The sequence below is a fragment of the Tilletiopsis washingtonensis genome (assembly GCF_003144115.1).
Source record: "Tilletiopsis washingtonensis strain MCA 4186 unplaced genomic scaffold FA09scaffold_4, whole genome shotgun sequence".
In the NCBI taxonomy this organism is placed as follows: domain Eukaryota; kingdom Fungi; phylum Basidiomycota; class Exobasidiomycetes; order Entylomatales; genus Tilletiopsis; species Tilletiopsis washingtonensis.
The window spans coordinates 151,686-162,954 of record NW_020312001.1 but is presented as its reverse complement, the minus strand read 5'-3'; the positions used below and the strand labels follow the sequence as shown (position 1 = coordinate 162,954).

The following is an 11,269-nucleotide window of genomic DNA, read 5'->3' as shown; positions in this document are numbered from 1 at the left end:
GGGGGGGAAGGAGAGAAGAGTTGGGCATGCGGCCATTCCATGCGCTCGGGAGGCCTCTTGCACGAGACGTAGCCCAAAGCTTTCCATGCCCCCGCTCGCGCCCCCGCCAAACGGGAGCGAGGCTGACGCCCTGCCTCTTTGATTACTGGCGGCCCAGCTCCTACCGCATGCGCGACCTGACGCGCTGGCTGGCGGCCAGGCGCGACTCGCACCGCACCAACCCCATGACGTTCGACGAGTGTGTGTACACGACGTACACGTACGACGAGTGGGACGAGGCACATGGCGTGGCGCCCGCGAGAAGTGTGGGCAGCGGCCCGCCGCCGCCGAGGAACAACGCGACGAACAACGCGGCAGGAGCAGCGCAGGGAGGCCAGCAGCAGCAGCAGCAGCAGCAGCAGCAGCAGCAGCAGCAGCAGCAGCAGCAGCAGCAGCAATATGCAAGGACGGGAGATCTGTTGGGCATTCCAGAGCTGGCGAATGAGGGCGAGGAAGAGGAAGAAGGCGCGGCAAATCACGCCGCCACCGCCGCCGCCGCCGTCAGCGGCAGTGGTGGCGAGACCAACGGCGGCAGCAGTACGACGCTCGTCGAGTCCGAGTCCGAGGCCGAGGCTCGCGGCGGTCGCGCAGAGGCAGAAGATGCGCAGCACGACGCGAAGGCAAGGAAAGACGCGCAGGCGCAGACGGCGACGGCGGCGGCGGCGGCGGCAAGACTGCAACAAGAGCGCGAGCGCGGCGAGAGGCGGGAACGCCGGCGCAATCGCTTCAGCGTGGCGGGCGCCACGCCAGAGGTGTTTTTCATGGAGTACGGCAGTGAGTTTGTTTTGCTGTCACGGCGCTACTCAAGAAAGAGTGGGCTGCTCCCTTTCCTTCAGTTTGCCTGATCCATTCCTGCCCCCCCGGCGCGCGGCATCCTCGTCTTTGCAGCCGTCGTCATCTGGGGCATGACGCTGGCGCAGGAGAAGCGCCTCTTGCGCGAACTGCGGCGCTTTGAAGTGGAGCGTCTGGCGCCCGAAGACATCGAGTCTGAAGATCTCAACTGGTATCTCGCCGACTATTCTCGGTGCGTTTGTTGTTTCGTTGCCCCTTCCCCCTTCCTCCCCTTCCCCCCTCCTCTCTGGCTCTCCCCCTCCTTCTCCTTTCTTGCTGGCCCCGCGCGCACATTGTTGCTGACCGAGCAAGGGCGGCACACACGAAACAGCATCTACAACGATGTCATTACGCTGCGAAGAGGATCCAGCTACATGACCAAGCTCTCCCTCTCGCACGCCCTCGCACAAAGCACAAAGATCAGCTTCTTCGAGGGCGTCATTGACAATACCATCGACGCGACAAAGGTGCGTTTTGCCCCCCCCCCCCCCTCTCCCCCTCCTCTCCACCGTGGGGCCGCTACGCCGTTGGGGCACGCTTGTCTTTGCGAGTACAAAGCTGACGCCTTGTGGGCGGCGATGCAAACAGGACATTCCGCAAAGCATTGCAGAGAGCGGCAAGATTGGCATGCCGCCGGCGGAGATCATGAAGCAGATCGGCCATGTGCGTATGGGCGCTCTCTCTCTCGAGCTCTTTCACTCGCCCGCCATCCGCCCGAGGACGCTAGGAAACGCAAGCGCTGACCTCTCGCCACCCTTCCCCCCCTCCCCCTCTCCAACACTCCTCCGCCCATTTCTTTCCGCCTACCCGCTTCGCCCCCGCTCCCCCCACCCCATCGCCCACAGCTCTTCATTCTGCGCATGAACATCCACCTCGTCGGCTCCATCGTCGATTCGCCCGAGATCTTCTGGGCGCAACCTGATCTCGGTGCGTTGCCTCTCCCTCTCTCTCTCCTCTCTTTCCTCCCCTCGCCCTCCCCTACTGAACCCTCTCCACCGCGCGCGTCGTTGCCACAAACAACACAGAGCCGCTCTACTCTGCCGCGCGCAGCTACCTCGAGATTCCGCAGCGCATCGACCTGCTCAATGCGCGCGTCGAGGTGCTGCAGGACATGCTGCAGCTGCTCAAGGACCAAGTCACGAGCTCGCACAGCGAGTGGCTCGAGATTGTCGTCATTGGCCTCATTCTACTCGAGTGCGTATGGAACACACAGCCAAGGAGAGAGAGAGAGAGCATGAAAGAGGCAGAATTTGGCTGACGCTGACGACGAACTGCCCGCTTTGTACCTTGCGCACTACTCCCGCAGGATCATCCTCGGCATAGCGACCATGTTCGTCGACCTGTACTTTGCCTAGCGCAACATCTGCCTCCTTTGCCGTGGGGGGGACTCCATTCCCATCTCCAGCCCATTCTTGCCCCCCCGTTTTCCCTTCCCCTTCCTCGCTCTGTCTCCCCACAGTACCATAAGCCACTCCCATTGATGCCCCCTATTCTGCCCCGCGCGTGTGAAAACAGCTCGAGAAGGCCAGCTTCGCGTGCTGGCACGATCGGATGGAGTTGGCGCCCTGGCTGGCAACGCCTGCGAAGTGCACGAGCCTCATGCCCTGTTGTTGTCGTTGCGTGCCGCACTTGCGCGCGCGCCCCGTGCGCTCGACGACGTGCGGGCGCTGCGGCCGCTGTGCTCGCGCACGGCTTCTGCAACGCCAGCTGTGGCACGGCTGTCGCTGGCCGTCGACCTGTCGAGATTGCCCTGCTCGCGCTGGGTCGCCATTGCCTCGGATCAAGGCGTATATCTCACATTGGCTCCTCCTTTTCGCCGCAGGAGAGAGAAGCATCTCTCGCCTCTCCATGGCTTCCCTCCTTATCTTGCTCCCCCCACAGCTGCTCCGCACCCGCGCACGCCCATGCGAACCTCCCTAGCTGCCGCCCGAGCCCGCGCCCAGCAACGCGGCGCGGCGGCGCGGGCTGGAGAGGAGGGCAATGCAGATGCACGACGTGGCAAAGGCGACGAAGCGGAAGAAGGCCTGCCGTGACACGGCGCGTTCTTGCGCGGCGGAGCGTGCGGAACTGGGTGGATTGGGGTGAGCATGCGGCTGGGTGCGCGAGGCGGCGGATGCGGAGAGAGAGAGGGGGCCGGCGTGCTGCGCCCTCGTTGCATGCAGTGTGCTGCCTCTGGCGCTCGCGCGCTCACCTGAAGATGCGCCGCAGGTTGGGCAGCGCCATGCTTGCGGTGCGGCGTGTGCGGGCAGCGCGGTGCGGCGCGGCTCGGCGGGGCGTGGTGGTGGATCGGCAGCAAGCGTCGCGCCTGGCTGGCGCGCGCGTGGTGTTGCTCGACAGCGACGCGTTAAGTGCTTCGCGCCTTGCTTCGACACCACAAGCACCGCCGACTCTCCCTCCCCTTCTCCACACACCTCCTCGCCCAGCATGCCGCCCTCCTCGCGTCGTCGCGCCGCCGACTCGCCCGAGGCGGCCGCCGCCTCCTCCTCCGCCATCCCCGCCGTCGTGGCCGCCGCCGCCGCTGCGCCCGCGCCCGCCTTTCGCTACGAGCCCAACCAGGCGCAGAGCGAGAAGCGCGAGGTGCGCAAGGAGTACCGCAGACTGATTGGCAACAGTGAAGGTCAGTGCAGGAGAGAGACATGGCCGCTGCTGCGCACCGTGACTGCTACTGCGGCGAGAGAGAGAGAGAAGGCTGACGCCTGGCGCGCCGACAGATGCACGCGCCAACATGGGCGAGCACAAGGTGGGCGATCTGCAGGACATGATTGTGCGCAGTGACCGGCTGTACGAGAGTGGTGAGTGTTGCTCTCTCTCCAACGCTCATCGTTGGCGCCATTTGCTGAGGGCCTCTTCCTGCGTCCACAGTCAAGGCGCCCGGCGAAGCCGTGCTGGATGCCCGGCTGCTTCTCAACACCTCCGAGACGGCCGCGCAGCTGGCCAAGAACATGAAGGTGGCGTCGGGCGCCTTTGACATCGACGAGTACCTCGCGCGCATCGCCGGCTTCATCGGCGGCAAGCTCGTGCAGCCGGGCGGCGCGGGCCATGAGGCGGACGAGGTGGAGGAGGAGGATGTCGAGGCGTGGCAGTGGGATCGGCTGGGACGCGCGGCGGGCAGATGCACAAAGAGAGCGCCGGTGATGGACTGCCTGTCAGTATGCTTCGCTAGCCACGCAACGATTTCAAACACAGGCATGCCCGTTCTGCCTGCCTTGCTCCGCCCGCCCCGCTGACGCAACCTCTCGAGAGCAGACTTGGGCCGCTCGACGTACAGGCCAACAAGCGCAAGACGACGAAGCGAGCTCGTATCGAGAAGGAAGGTCCCGCCATTGCGCCTCAGCAAGTGAGCATCTTCTCCCCTTGCCCATTGCCCCCTTCCGTTCCCTGACGCTCCTCGACACAGCTGCAAGAAGAGGACATCCAGCGTTCGGAAAACGAAACGACGCGTCTGGTGCGCGACGTCGCCACGCTGCTCGAAGTCGAGGGCGGGCCCGAGGGCCTCAATCTCTTTCGCTTCGTCATTGATCCGACGAGCTTCAGCAACACCGTCGAGAATCTCTTCTACGTCAGCTTTCTCGTGCGCGACGGCATCGTGTCGCTCGAGGACAACGACGAGGGCGAGCCGATGCTGAGTGAGTTACACGACGCGCGCGCAAGAAGGGGAAAGGGGGGGGGGGGACGTAGAGCCTTTGCTGCGCGTGCAGAACTGACACGAGAGGATCCGGCACACAGCGAGCGTGGAGGCGCCAAACGACGATGATTATGCACAGGGCGTGACGCGTCGGCAGCTCGTCTTGGAGCTGGACCAGACGGTTTGGAAGGTGAGTCAGAGTGTGCCTTTTCCACCAGCTTCTGTCTTTCTCTCTCTCTCTCTCTCTTGAGCCTCGAGTCCCGCATCTCACGCACTGCCTACCACTCCCCACCACCGCGCAAACAGGAGCTCATCGAGCTCTACAACATCCGCAAGCCCATCATTCCCTCGCGCCAGGCCGCCGCGGCGCCTCGCAGTGGCGCGTGGTATGGCTAGAGGCGTGCCCTCCGCCCGCTCGCCTCACTGCCCCTCTCTCTCTCTCTCTCTCGCCTTACCACGAGCGTCTCTTCATCGGCCTGACCACCCCCCTCGCGACACATCACCGACTGCATCCATAGCTTGTACTTGTACCTCTCTCACTCACACACACACACCGCGTCACCTAGTCTCTCTTCACTCGCCGCTCCCGTCGTGGGTAATGCAAGCGCGTTCAATTGCGCTCGTGGCGCATCGTGAATGTGGCTCAGAGAGTGCGCGTGTGGCGTGTGTGACGGGTGTAGTAGGTCTCGCGTGGAATGTGTCAGAGCTCGAGAGGCATCGGTCGTGAATGGGATGAGTCTGCGCCAGATGGCGCACACGCAGGCTCTACGCTTTGGCCTTGGCCTTGCCCTTGCCCTTGGCGGCCGGCTTCTTCTTGGCCTTAACCATCTTGTCCTTCTTGAGGTCGAGGTCGCCGTCCGAGACGCTCTCTGCATCGCTGGCGTCGCCCACCTCCTCCTCTGCGCCCTCCAGCTCCAGCACGTCGGGCGCCGGCTCGCCCTTGAGCTTCTTGATCTTGCCGGCCGAGGCGTCGCCCTTGTAGAAGGCAATCGGGTGATCCGAGGCGTTGTACTGCCGCGTGAAGCTCGACTGCGCGGGCGCGTGTGAGCACAGCAAGGACACACAAGGGAAGTGTGCGTCAGAGCAAGCAAAGCACTCACCTTCACCGCAGAGGGAATCTTCTTCAGCACCACGTCCATGGAATTGCCGCCGACGCCGAGCTCGAGGATGTTGTCGCGGTCCTCGAGGCCGAGGTAGTAGTCGTCCATGAAGGAGATGACGTCGGGAATGCCGCTCTGCGCCGCGACGGGAGCACAACGTCAGCAACACGGGAGAGAGCGACCAGAGAGACCAGCGCCCGACCGACGTACCTGGCCATTCTCGACGAGCGGCGCCGTGAGGCGCGAGACAAAGTACGGCAGGTACTGCTCGCGCACCTCGAAGCGCGAGCCCGACGCCGCGAGACGCATGCGAGCCTGCAGCTCGACGGCGGCGCGCGACAGGCGCTGCTGCTTCGAGTTCATGCCGAGCCAGCTGTGCAAAGGCGCGTGAGCCATCCTAGCGAGCGGACGACACGCCCACGTCCGCAGACTTACGTGGGGAAGCCGGGGCCGTAGCCGTTGCCCGCGTTGCTCTGCCCAAACACATGCGACATGGGCCGCACGCACGAGGCGATGGCGTGCAGCGGCATTAGCGACCACTGCTGCTGCGGTCTGCACAACAAGGTGTGATCAGCCAGGGCAAGCCTCGAGTGGGCAGCGAGCGACACGCGCGACGCACCCGTGAATCATCGAGTCGATCATGTCGCCGTCCGAGATCGAGACGGCCGCCTTGGTGAGGAGGTCCATGGTCTTCCACTCTGCCTCGCGGCCGCTGTAGCGGCCCGCAATGACGGGACGCTGGTGGATGTAGTTGGTCTGCCGCACAGACCACGTCAGCAAGGAAACAGGCAGGCACCACAGGCGGGCGCGCCGACGGCCGGCTCACCTGCACCATGAGCGGCATGATCGAGTGGTCGTTGAAGTAGTACTCGGACTTTTCGTTGAGCGTCTTGCTGTTCGTCGCCGAGAACATGCCGGGCGCACTGAGCGCGCTGTAGAGACTGAAGGGCGTGTGCATGCCCGGCTTCATGTTCGCCGCGCCCCTGCAGTTGCCAGAAGGCCGGTCAGTCACCCCGCTTGCATGCAGGCATGCACGCATCGCACGCACATCTCCTTGCCCTCGTCAAAGTCCATCGTCTTCTTCGACAGGTTCCACGTCGAAAGCATGTTGATGACGAGACGGATATCGGCCTGCGCCGCCTCGACGAGCTGGTCCATCGCCTCGGTCGAGATCTTCATCTTCTCGCTGCCGGGGAGAGAGAGTGAGCAGATGCCCGCCCCTGGCCGGCGCAGCGGCACTTACCGGAAGGCAATCGACATCATGCGTGCACGGATGGTGCGCGCGTCGGGCCTGTGTCCGGTCAGCAATGCTCCTGCGTCGAGAAGCGCACAGACGACCTGCTCACCGAGTAAACTTGAGCTGCGCACACGTCGACTCGAGCGGCTTCATCTTTGGGCTCTTGGCATCGTTGCAGATGCAGATGATGGGCACCTGCGCGGAGTGCGGGCATGAGCAGCAGGCTCTCCCACACGCGCACTGGCAGCACACCCCTCTCACCTTCGTCTTGCGGATGAGCACGTTGATGGCGCCCACGCCGCCGCGGTCGCCGCCCGACATGCCGTCGACCTCGTCCATGATGAGGCAGGTGCGGTCGGTGATGCGAATCGAGTCCGAGTCCATGCCAGACTTCTGCGAAGGATGGCGCATGTCAGCACGCTCGTCTGGGCGCGCAGCGGCAGCCACACGCACTCCGCCGTGGTACCAGCCATCGAGGCTGGTGTTGTTGATCGTCTCCTTGAGGCTCGACTCGATGAGCTTCTTGCTGCGCGTGTCGCTGGCGTTGAGCTCGATGGGATTGAAGCCCGCCAGCTTGGCAACGAGATGCGCCGCAGACGTCTTGCCGATGCCCGGCGGGCCCGAGACGAGCAAGGCGCGATGCGTGCCAACGGCATACTTGCCGGGCTTCTTGAAGCCGCACGCCAGCGAGCGGTCCCTGCGCAGGGCTTGTCAGCGCTGCAGGTGCGCTGTGCCGACCGTCGATGCTTACCAGTTCTCGAGCCAGTCCTGCATCTTGGCGATTGCCGTGCCGTTGCCCACAAGATCTTTGAGGGCGCGCGGCGCATACTTGGCCGTCCACAGCGCGCTGGAGTAGTCGCTAAGGCGAGGACGTCAGTCGTGTGAGAGGAGGGAGCGACAGCACAAGCGACTCACACAGCGGGCGCATTCTTCGTCTCCTTGGGCAGCATCTCGGCCGCAGCCTTCTTGTACTTGGCCACCTCGGCCGCCTGCTTCTTGAGCACATCCGGGTCCGGTTTGCTCTCGCCGCGCGCTGCGATCAGCGCCAGGAAGCCGTCCTCGTCCAGCGACTTGAGGTTGTTCTTCTCGATCGCCCTGATCTTGCTCGGGCCCGGCTCGGCGCCCAGCACCACGTACGACGTCTTGCTCGACGGCGCACCCGTCACTTTGCTGCGTGTGTGAAGGGGTACTCAGCGATGCGCCTTTGCGACAGCGCTGTGTCCAGCTGCAACTCACGCGCCATAGCGCTTGGCCAGAGTGGTGGCGTCCTCGCGGCTCAGACTGCTGAGCTCGCCAGTGAAGACAAAGGCCAGGCCCGCCAGGCAGTTCGGCTTGCCCACCGGAATCTCCTTCGAGCCGGGCGCCTGCGGGCCCTCTGCGCGACGCTTTGCAGCGGCGATCCAGCTGGCGGAGGACGCTAGTCAGCAGAGTTGCCTCTAGGTCCTGGCAGGCTACTCACGCCGGCGGCTCCTTCTTCTCCTCGCCGTTTTCGTCCTTCTCCATCTTTGCCTTCTTGCTGGCGCTGGGCTTGGACTTGGGCTTGGATGGGCCCGCGTCGTCGTCATCATCGTCGCTGAGCTCAATCGGCTGGGCCTTGGACTTGGACGCCGTCGCAGCCGCACTCTTGCCGCCGCGCGCCTGAGTCGGCGTCGAGGATGCGCTCGACTTGCGTGCCTTGCTCACCGGCTTGGCAGGCTCAAAGTCGGACGATTCCGAGTCGCTCGCCGCCTGTGGACGAGAGGAGGGCATCAGAGAGCGGCTCCGCTGCGCTCAGCATCACCACGTACCTTGCGCTTCGGTACAGCCTTGGGCGTGCTGCTGCTCGACTTGGGCGCCGCACGCTTGGCATGTGCCACGGGAATGTCGTCCTCCGAGTCGTCCAAGTCGATGGCGTCGGCCGCCTGTCGCTCGACATGAGCCGCCAGCTCGGCCGCGCTGCTCCGTCCTGACTCACATTCTTTCCGCTAGACTTGCCCGAGGCCGACTCTGCCTCGGCAAAGTACTTGCTCGGCTTGGCCGCCTTGGCAGCAGCAGGAGGCGCCATCTCTTCGTCCGAGGCCGACTCGTCGATCGGCGGGCGGGCGGACTTCTTGGCAGCGGCAGACGACGACGACGCAGCAGCAGTGGCAGCAGCAGCAGTCTTCTTGTTTGGCGAGGGTGAGGCGCTGGCGCTGGGTCTGTAGCCGGCGACGGTGATCTGCCGCACGTGGGTCAGCTGGGGGCGCACACCAGCGAGCGAGCAGGGCGCGACGGCGCGCACCTTCTCAGTGAGCTGCTCGACGGGCGGTGCCGGGCCGGCCGGCGCCTTGGGCTTCTTGGGCGAGGCCGTCGACTTGCTCGACTTTCCCGGCGACGCCGAGGTGGAAGCGCGAGCGGCGGCGGGCTGCTCGACGGCAGCCAGACGGCCGTTGGAGAAGAAGCCGGCGAGCGACGACTGGCCCTTGATGAGCTCGGGCGCCTTTTTCTGCTTGGGCGGCATGCGGCTGCCTCTGCGCGGCCAGGAACAGGGCCGCGGTGCTGCAAACGGATGAGCCGGCGCGAGGGTGAGGGCGAGCGAGGCGCTGCGGGTGCGGCAGAGGAGCGAGGAGGGCCGGGGTTGGGTGTGTGGAGGGCAGAGGCGCAGCGCTTAGACGCGTCTGCCAGGCGCGCCGTGACCGCGCGGCGCGCCGAGCTGTGGCTGGCGCGCAGCTGCGCCGAGTGCCGCGAGACGCGCTGCCCTCGCCAGTGATGCTCATCTTCTCGTGCTCGGCAGCAGCAGGGCACTTCTGGTCTCTCGGTCGTGCTGGCTCCTCATACAAGCCAGTCTGGCTCGAGTATCCTCCAGATGCTGCTCCGGCACAAATCACTGTGCTTCGTGTTCGGCCATCGACAGCAAGTCAGCAGCACGCACGCGCGCGGCTGTGTGTGCGCGATCTCGACATCGCGGCAACTCGGCCACTCATACCTCTGCCGTGCTCGTGTGAACACCGTTTCTCAAGGCTCAAGCTCAGACATTGTGTAGACGATGGCAGAATGTGCATTGCAAGGCACACTGCCTCATGAAAAGGAGCGAGCGAGGCGAGGGCATCGGCAACAATGCACCTCCAGCCAGCAGCGTGTCAGTGGTGATGGGAGAGTCTACGTGGCGTGTGTGTGTATGGTGGCGTAGACATCATTAGAAGAGTGAGAGAGTGGGTATGACACGGACGCGCGGCGAGCAGAGCCAGAGCCAAACGTTTAGTTGTCAAGGGCAGCAGCCTGGTCGGGCGTGTAGAAGATGTCGAACGCGAAGGGGCCGGCGACGGTGCTGTCGTCGGTGATGGCGCTGGGCGTGCCCTTGAGCAGCACACCGTACGTGCGGCCGCCCTGCACGGCGGAGGGCAGCGTCACCTTGCCGTTGTTGATCGGCACGATGGCCGTGGCGCCGCCGGTGATGAAGCCGACCGAGCCGGCCTCGCTGAGCTTCTCCGACGTGATCGTCACCTGCTGGCCCATCTTGGGGGCGGCAGGGCTGATCGACGCGGCCGGGAAGGCGACGACGGGCAGCGCGGCGTTCGAGTCGGGGCACTTCTTGATCAGCGGCGCGGCGAGCGAGTACGTCTGGTTGAAGTTGAGCGGCGCGTCGTACGCGGCGCCGAAGGGGTCCTTCTGCGCGGCGTAGTTCTGCACCCAGGTGCTGTGGCGCGACTCGGTGGTAAGAATAGATCCCGCGGCGGTCAGGTATGCCTAGAGGGAGTGTCAGGAGGCAGTCGTTAAAAAAAGACGCGTTAGGGCCAACCCCAACACCTCCGCCACTCAGCGACGATGTTAGGGTTAGCTCTGCAGTCAATCGGCACGCACGGGGTTGGTGATGTTGGCCGCGGCGCCGAGGTATGCAGAGACACCCACACCCTCGAGAAGAATGCTGGTAGCGACGAACGTAGCCGGCTTCGAGATGTCGCCAAAGTTGTACTCGCAGGCAGCGACAGCCTTGTCGCCGAGAGCGGTGGTGAGGAACTTGACGTGCGAGGCCTCGTGCGCGCTGATCTGCTGGAAGCGCTTGTGCACGGCCGACTTGTAGCCGGCCTTCTTGAAGGCGGCGGCCGAGGGCAGCTGCTTGTAGAACGCGTTCTCGAGGTGCTGTGGACGCGCGGGTGGTCAGCGGAGCTCGCGCTGCACTGCACCACCGATGTGTTTGACGAGCCCTGCGCCGCTGAAGGCTGTCGAGCCTGGACTGTAGACTCACCTCAAGTGTAAGAGCGTAGTTGAGGATGACCGTGTCAATGTCGGCCTGGCCCTCGGCGGCGCGCTTGGCGACAGCCTGGTTGGCCACGGGCGCGGCAGCGACGGCCGAGATGGCGGCGAGCACGGCGAGGAACTTGGCAGTGAGCATCATGGTGATGGAAGGGGAGGAGTGAGGGTAAAAGGAGAGGAGAGCAGGGCAGGGTGGGTGGCGATGAGAAGAGCTACCTGCGAGAG

The 11,269-nt window shown here is 64.7% G+C and overlaps 5 protein-coding genes across 5 annotated transcripts in view; 2 read left to right on the top strand and 3 right to left on the bottom strand.

Annotated features, from left to right (window-relative positions):
* FA09DRAFT_336810 (DUF155-domain-containing protein) overlaps positions 1-2,225 on the top strand; it is a gene marked incomplete at both ends in the record, with an annotated part of 3,122 nt that extends 897 nt beyond the window's left edge. Inside the window, 7 exons of the mRNA XM_025743923.1 lie at positions 158-813; positions 928-1,063; positions 1,202-1,337; positions 1,459-1,533; positions 1,716-1,797; positions 1,896-2,064; positions 2,177-2,225. Of these exons, the coding sequence (XP_025600246.1) occupies positions 158-813; positions 928-1,063; positions 1,202-1,337; positions 1,459-1,533; positions 1,716-1,797; positions 1,896-2,064; positions 2,177-2,225 (1,303 nt within the window). The remainder of the gene's footprint in view (positions 1-157; positions 814-927; positions 1,064-1,201; positions 1,338-1,458; positions 1,534-1,715; positions 1,798-1,895; positions 2,065-2,176) is intronic.
* A 561-nt stretch (positions 2,226-2,786) lies between these two features.
* FA09DRAFT_336809 (hypothetical protein) lies at positions 2,787-3,093 on the bottom strand (the record flags this gene model as incomplete). The annotated part of the gene is made up of 2 exons (XM_025743922.1): positions 2,787-2,937; positions 3,062-3,093. 2 exons carry the CDS (start codon positions 3,091-3,093, stop codon positions 2,787-2,789), a joined length of 183 nt encoding a protein of 60 aa, XP_025600245.1.
* A 154-nt stretch (positions 3,094-3,247) lies between these two features.
* On the top strand, positions 3,248-5,114 carry FA09DRAFT_328109 (hypothetical protein). The gene is made up of 7 exons (XM_025741645.1): positions 3,248-3,487; positions 3,582-3,662; positions 3,733-4,015; positions 4,117-4,207; positions 4,268-4,496; positions 4,597-4,685; positions 4,802-5,114. The coding sequence occupies exons 1-7, from the start codon at positions 3,295-3,297 to the stop codon at positions 4,889-4,891; spliced, it is 1,056 nt and encodes a 351-aa protein (XP_025600244.1). The 5' UTR covers positions 3,248-3,294; the 3' UTR covers positions 4,892-5,114.
* Positions 5,053-9,437, bottom strand: FA09DRAFT_315506 (DNA replication factor C, large subunit). The gene is made up of 18 exons (XM_025740805.1): positions 9,093-9,437; positions 8,787-9,029; positions 8,620-8,733; positions 8,292-8,560; positions 8,069-8,236; positions 7,748-8,002; positions 7,584-7,691; positions 7,286-7,529; positions 7,094-7,225; positions 6,942-7,027; positions 6,839-6,886; positions 6,644-6,781; positions 6,422-6,578; positions 6,215-6,351; positions 6,031-6,147; positions 5,806-5,968; positions 5,596-5,730; positions 5,053-5,524 (listed from the first exon to the last, which is right to left on the bottom strand). The coding sequence occupies exons 1-18, from the start codon at positions 9,309-9,311 to the stop codon at positions 5,261-5,263; spliced, it is 2,997 nt and encodes a 998-aa protein (XP_025600243.1). The 5' UTR covers positions 9,312-9,437; the 3' UTR covers positions 5,053-5,260.
* A 629-nt stretch (positions 9,438-10,066) lies between these two features.
* Positions 10,067-11,123, bottom strand: FA09DRAFT_282434 (hypothetical protein; the record flags this gene model as incomplete). Its single annotated transcript, XM_025739829.1, has 3 exons — positions 10,067-10,537; positions 10,652-10,930; positions 11,037-11,123. Coding segments are annotated over 3 exons (837 nt in total), but the record flags the coding sequence as incomplete, so codon positions are not given.
* Between the last annotated feature and the right edge of the window lie 146 nt (positions 11,124-11,269).

Coding starts and splice junctions, on each gene's coding strand:
- FA09DRAFT_328109 (XM_025741645.1), top strand. CDS start 3,295: ATGCCGCCCTCCTCGCGTCGTCGCGCCGCCGACTCGCCCGAGGCGGCC. Junction 3,488..3,581: donor ACTGATTGGCAACAGTGAAG/GTCAGTGCAGGA, acceptor GCGCGCCGACAG/ATGCACGCGCCAACATGGGC. Junction 4,016..4,116: donor GCGCCGGTGATGGACTGCCT/GTCAGTATGCTT, acceptor TCTCGAGAGCAG/ACTTGGGCCGCTCGACGTAC.
- FA09DRAFT_315506 (XM_025740805.1), bottom strand. CDS start 9,311: ATGCCGCCCAAGCAGAAAAAGGCGCCCGAGCTCATCAAGGGCCAGTCG. Junction 8,003..8,068: donor CTGGCCAAGCGCTATGGCGC/GTGAGTTGCAGC, acceptor TCACACACGCAG/CAAAGTGACGGGTGCGCCGT. Junction 6,782..6,838: donor ATGATGTCGATTGCCTTCCG/GTAAGTGCCGCT, acceptor TCTCCCCGGCAG/CGAGAAGATGAAGATCTCGA.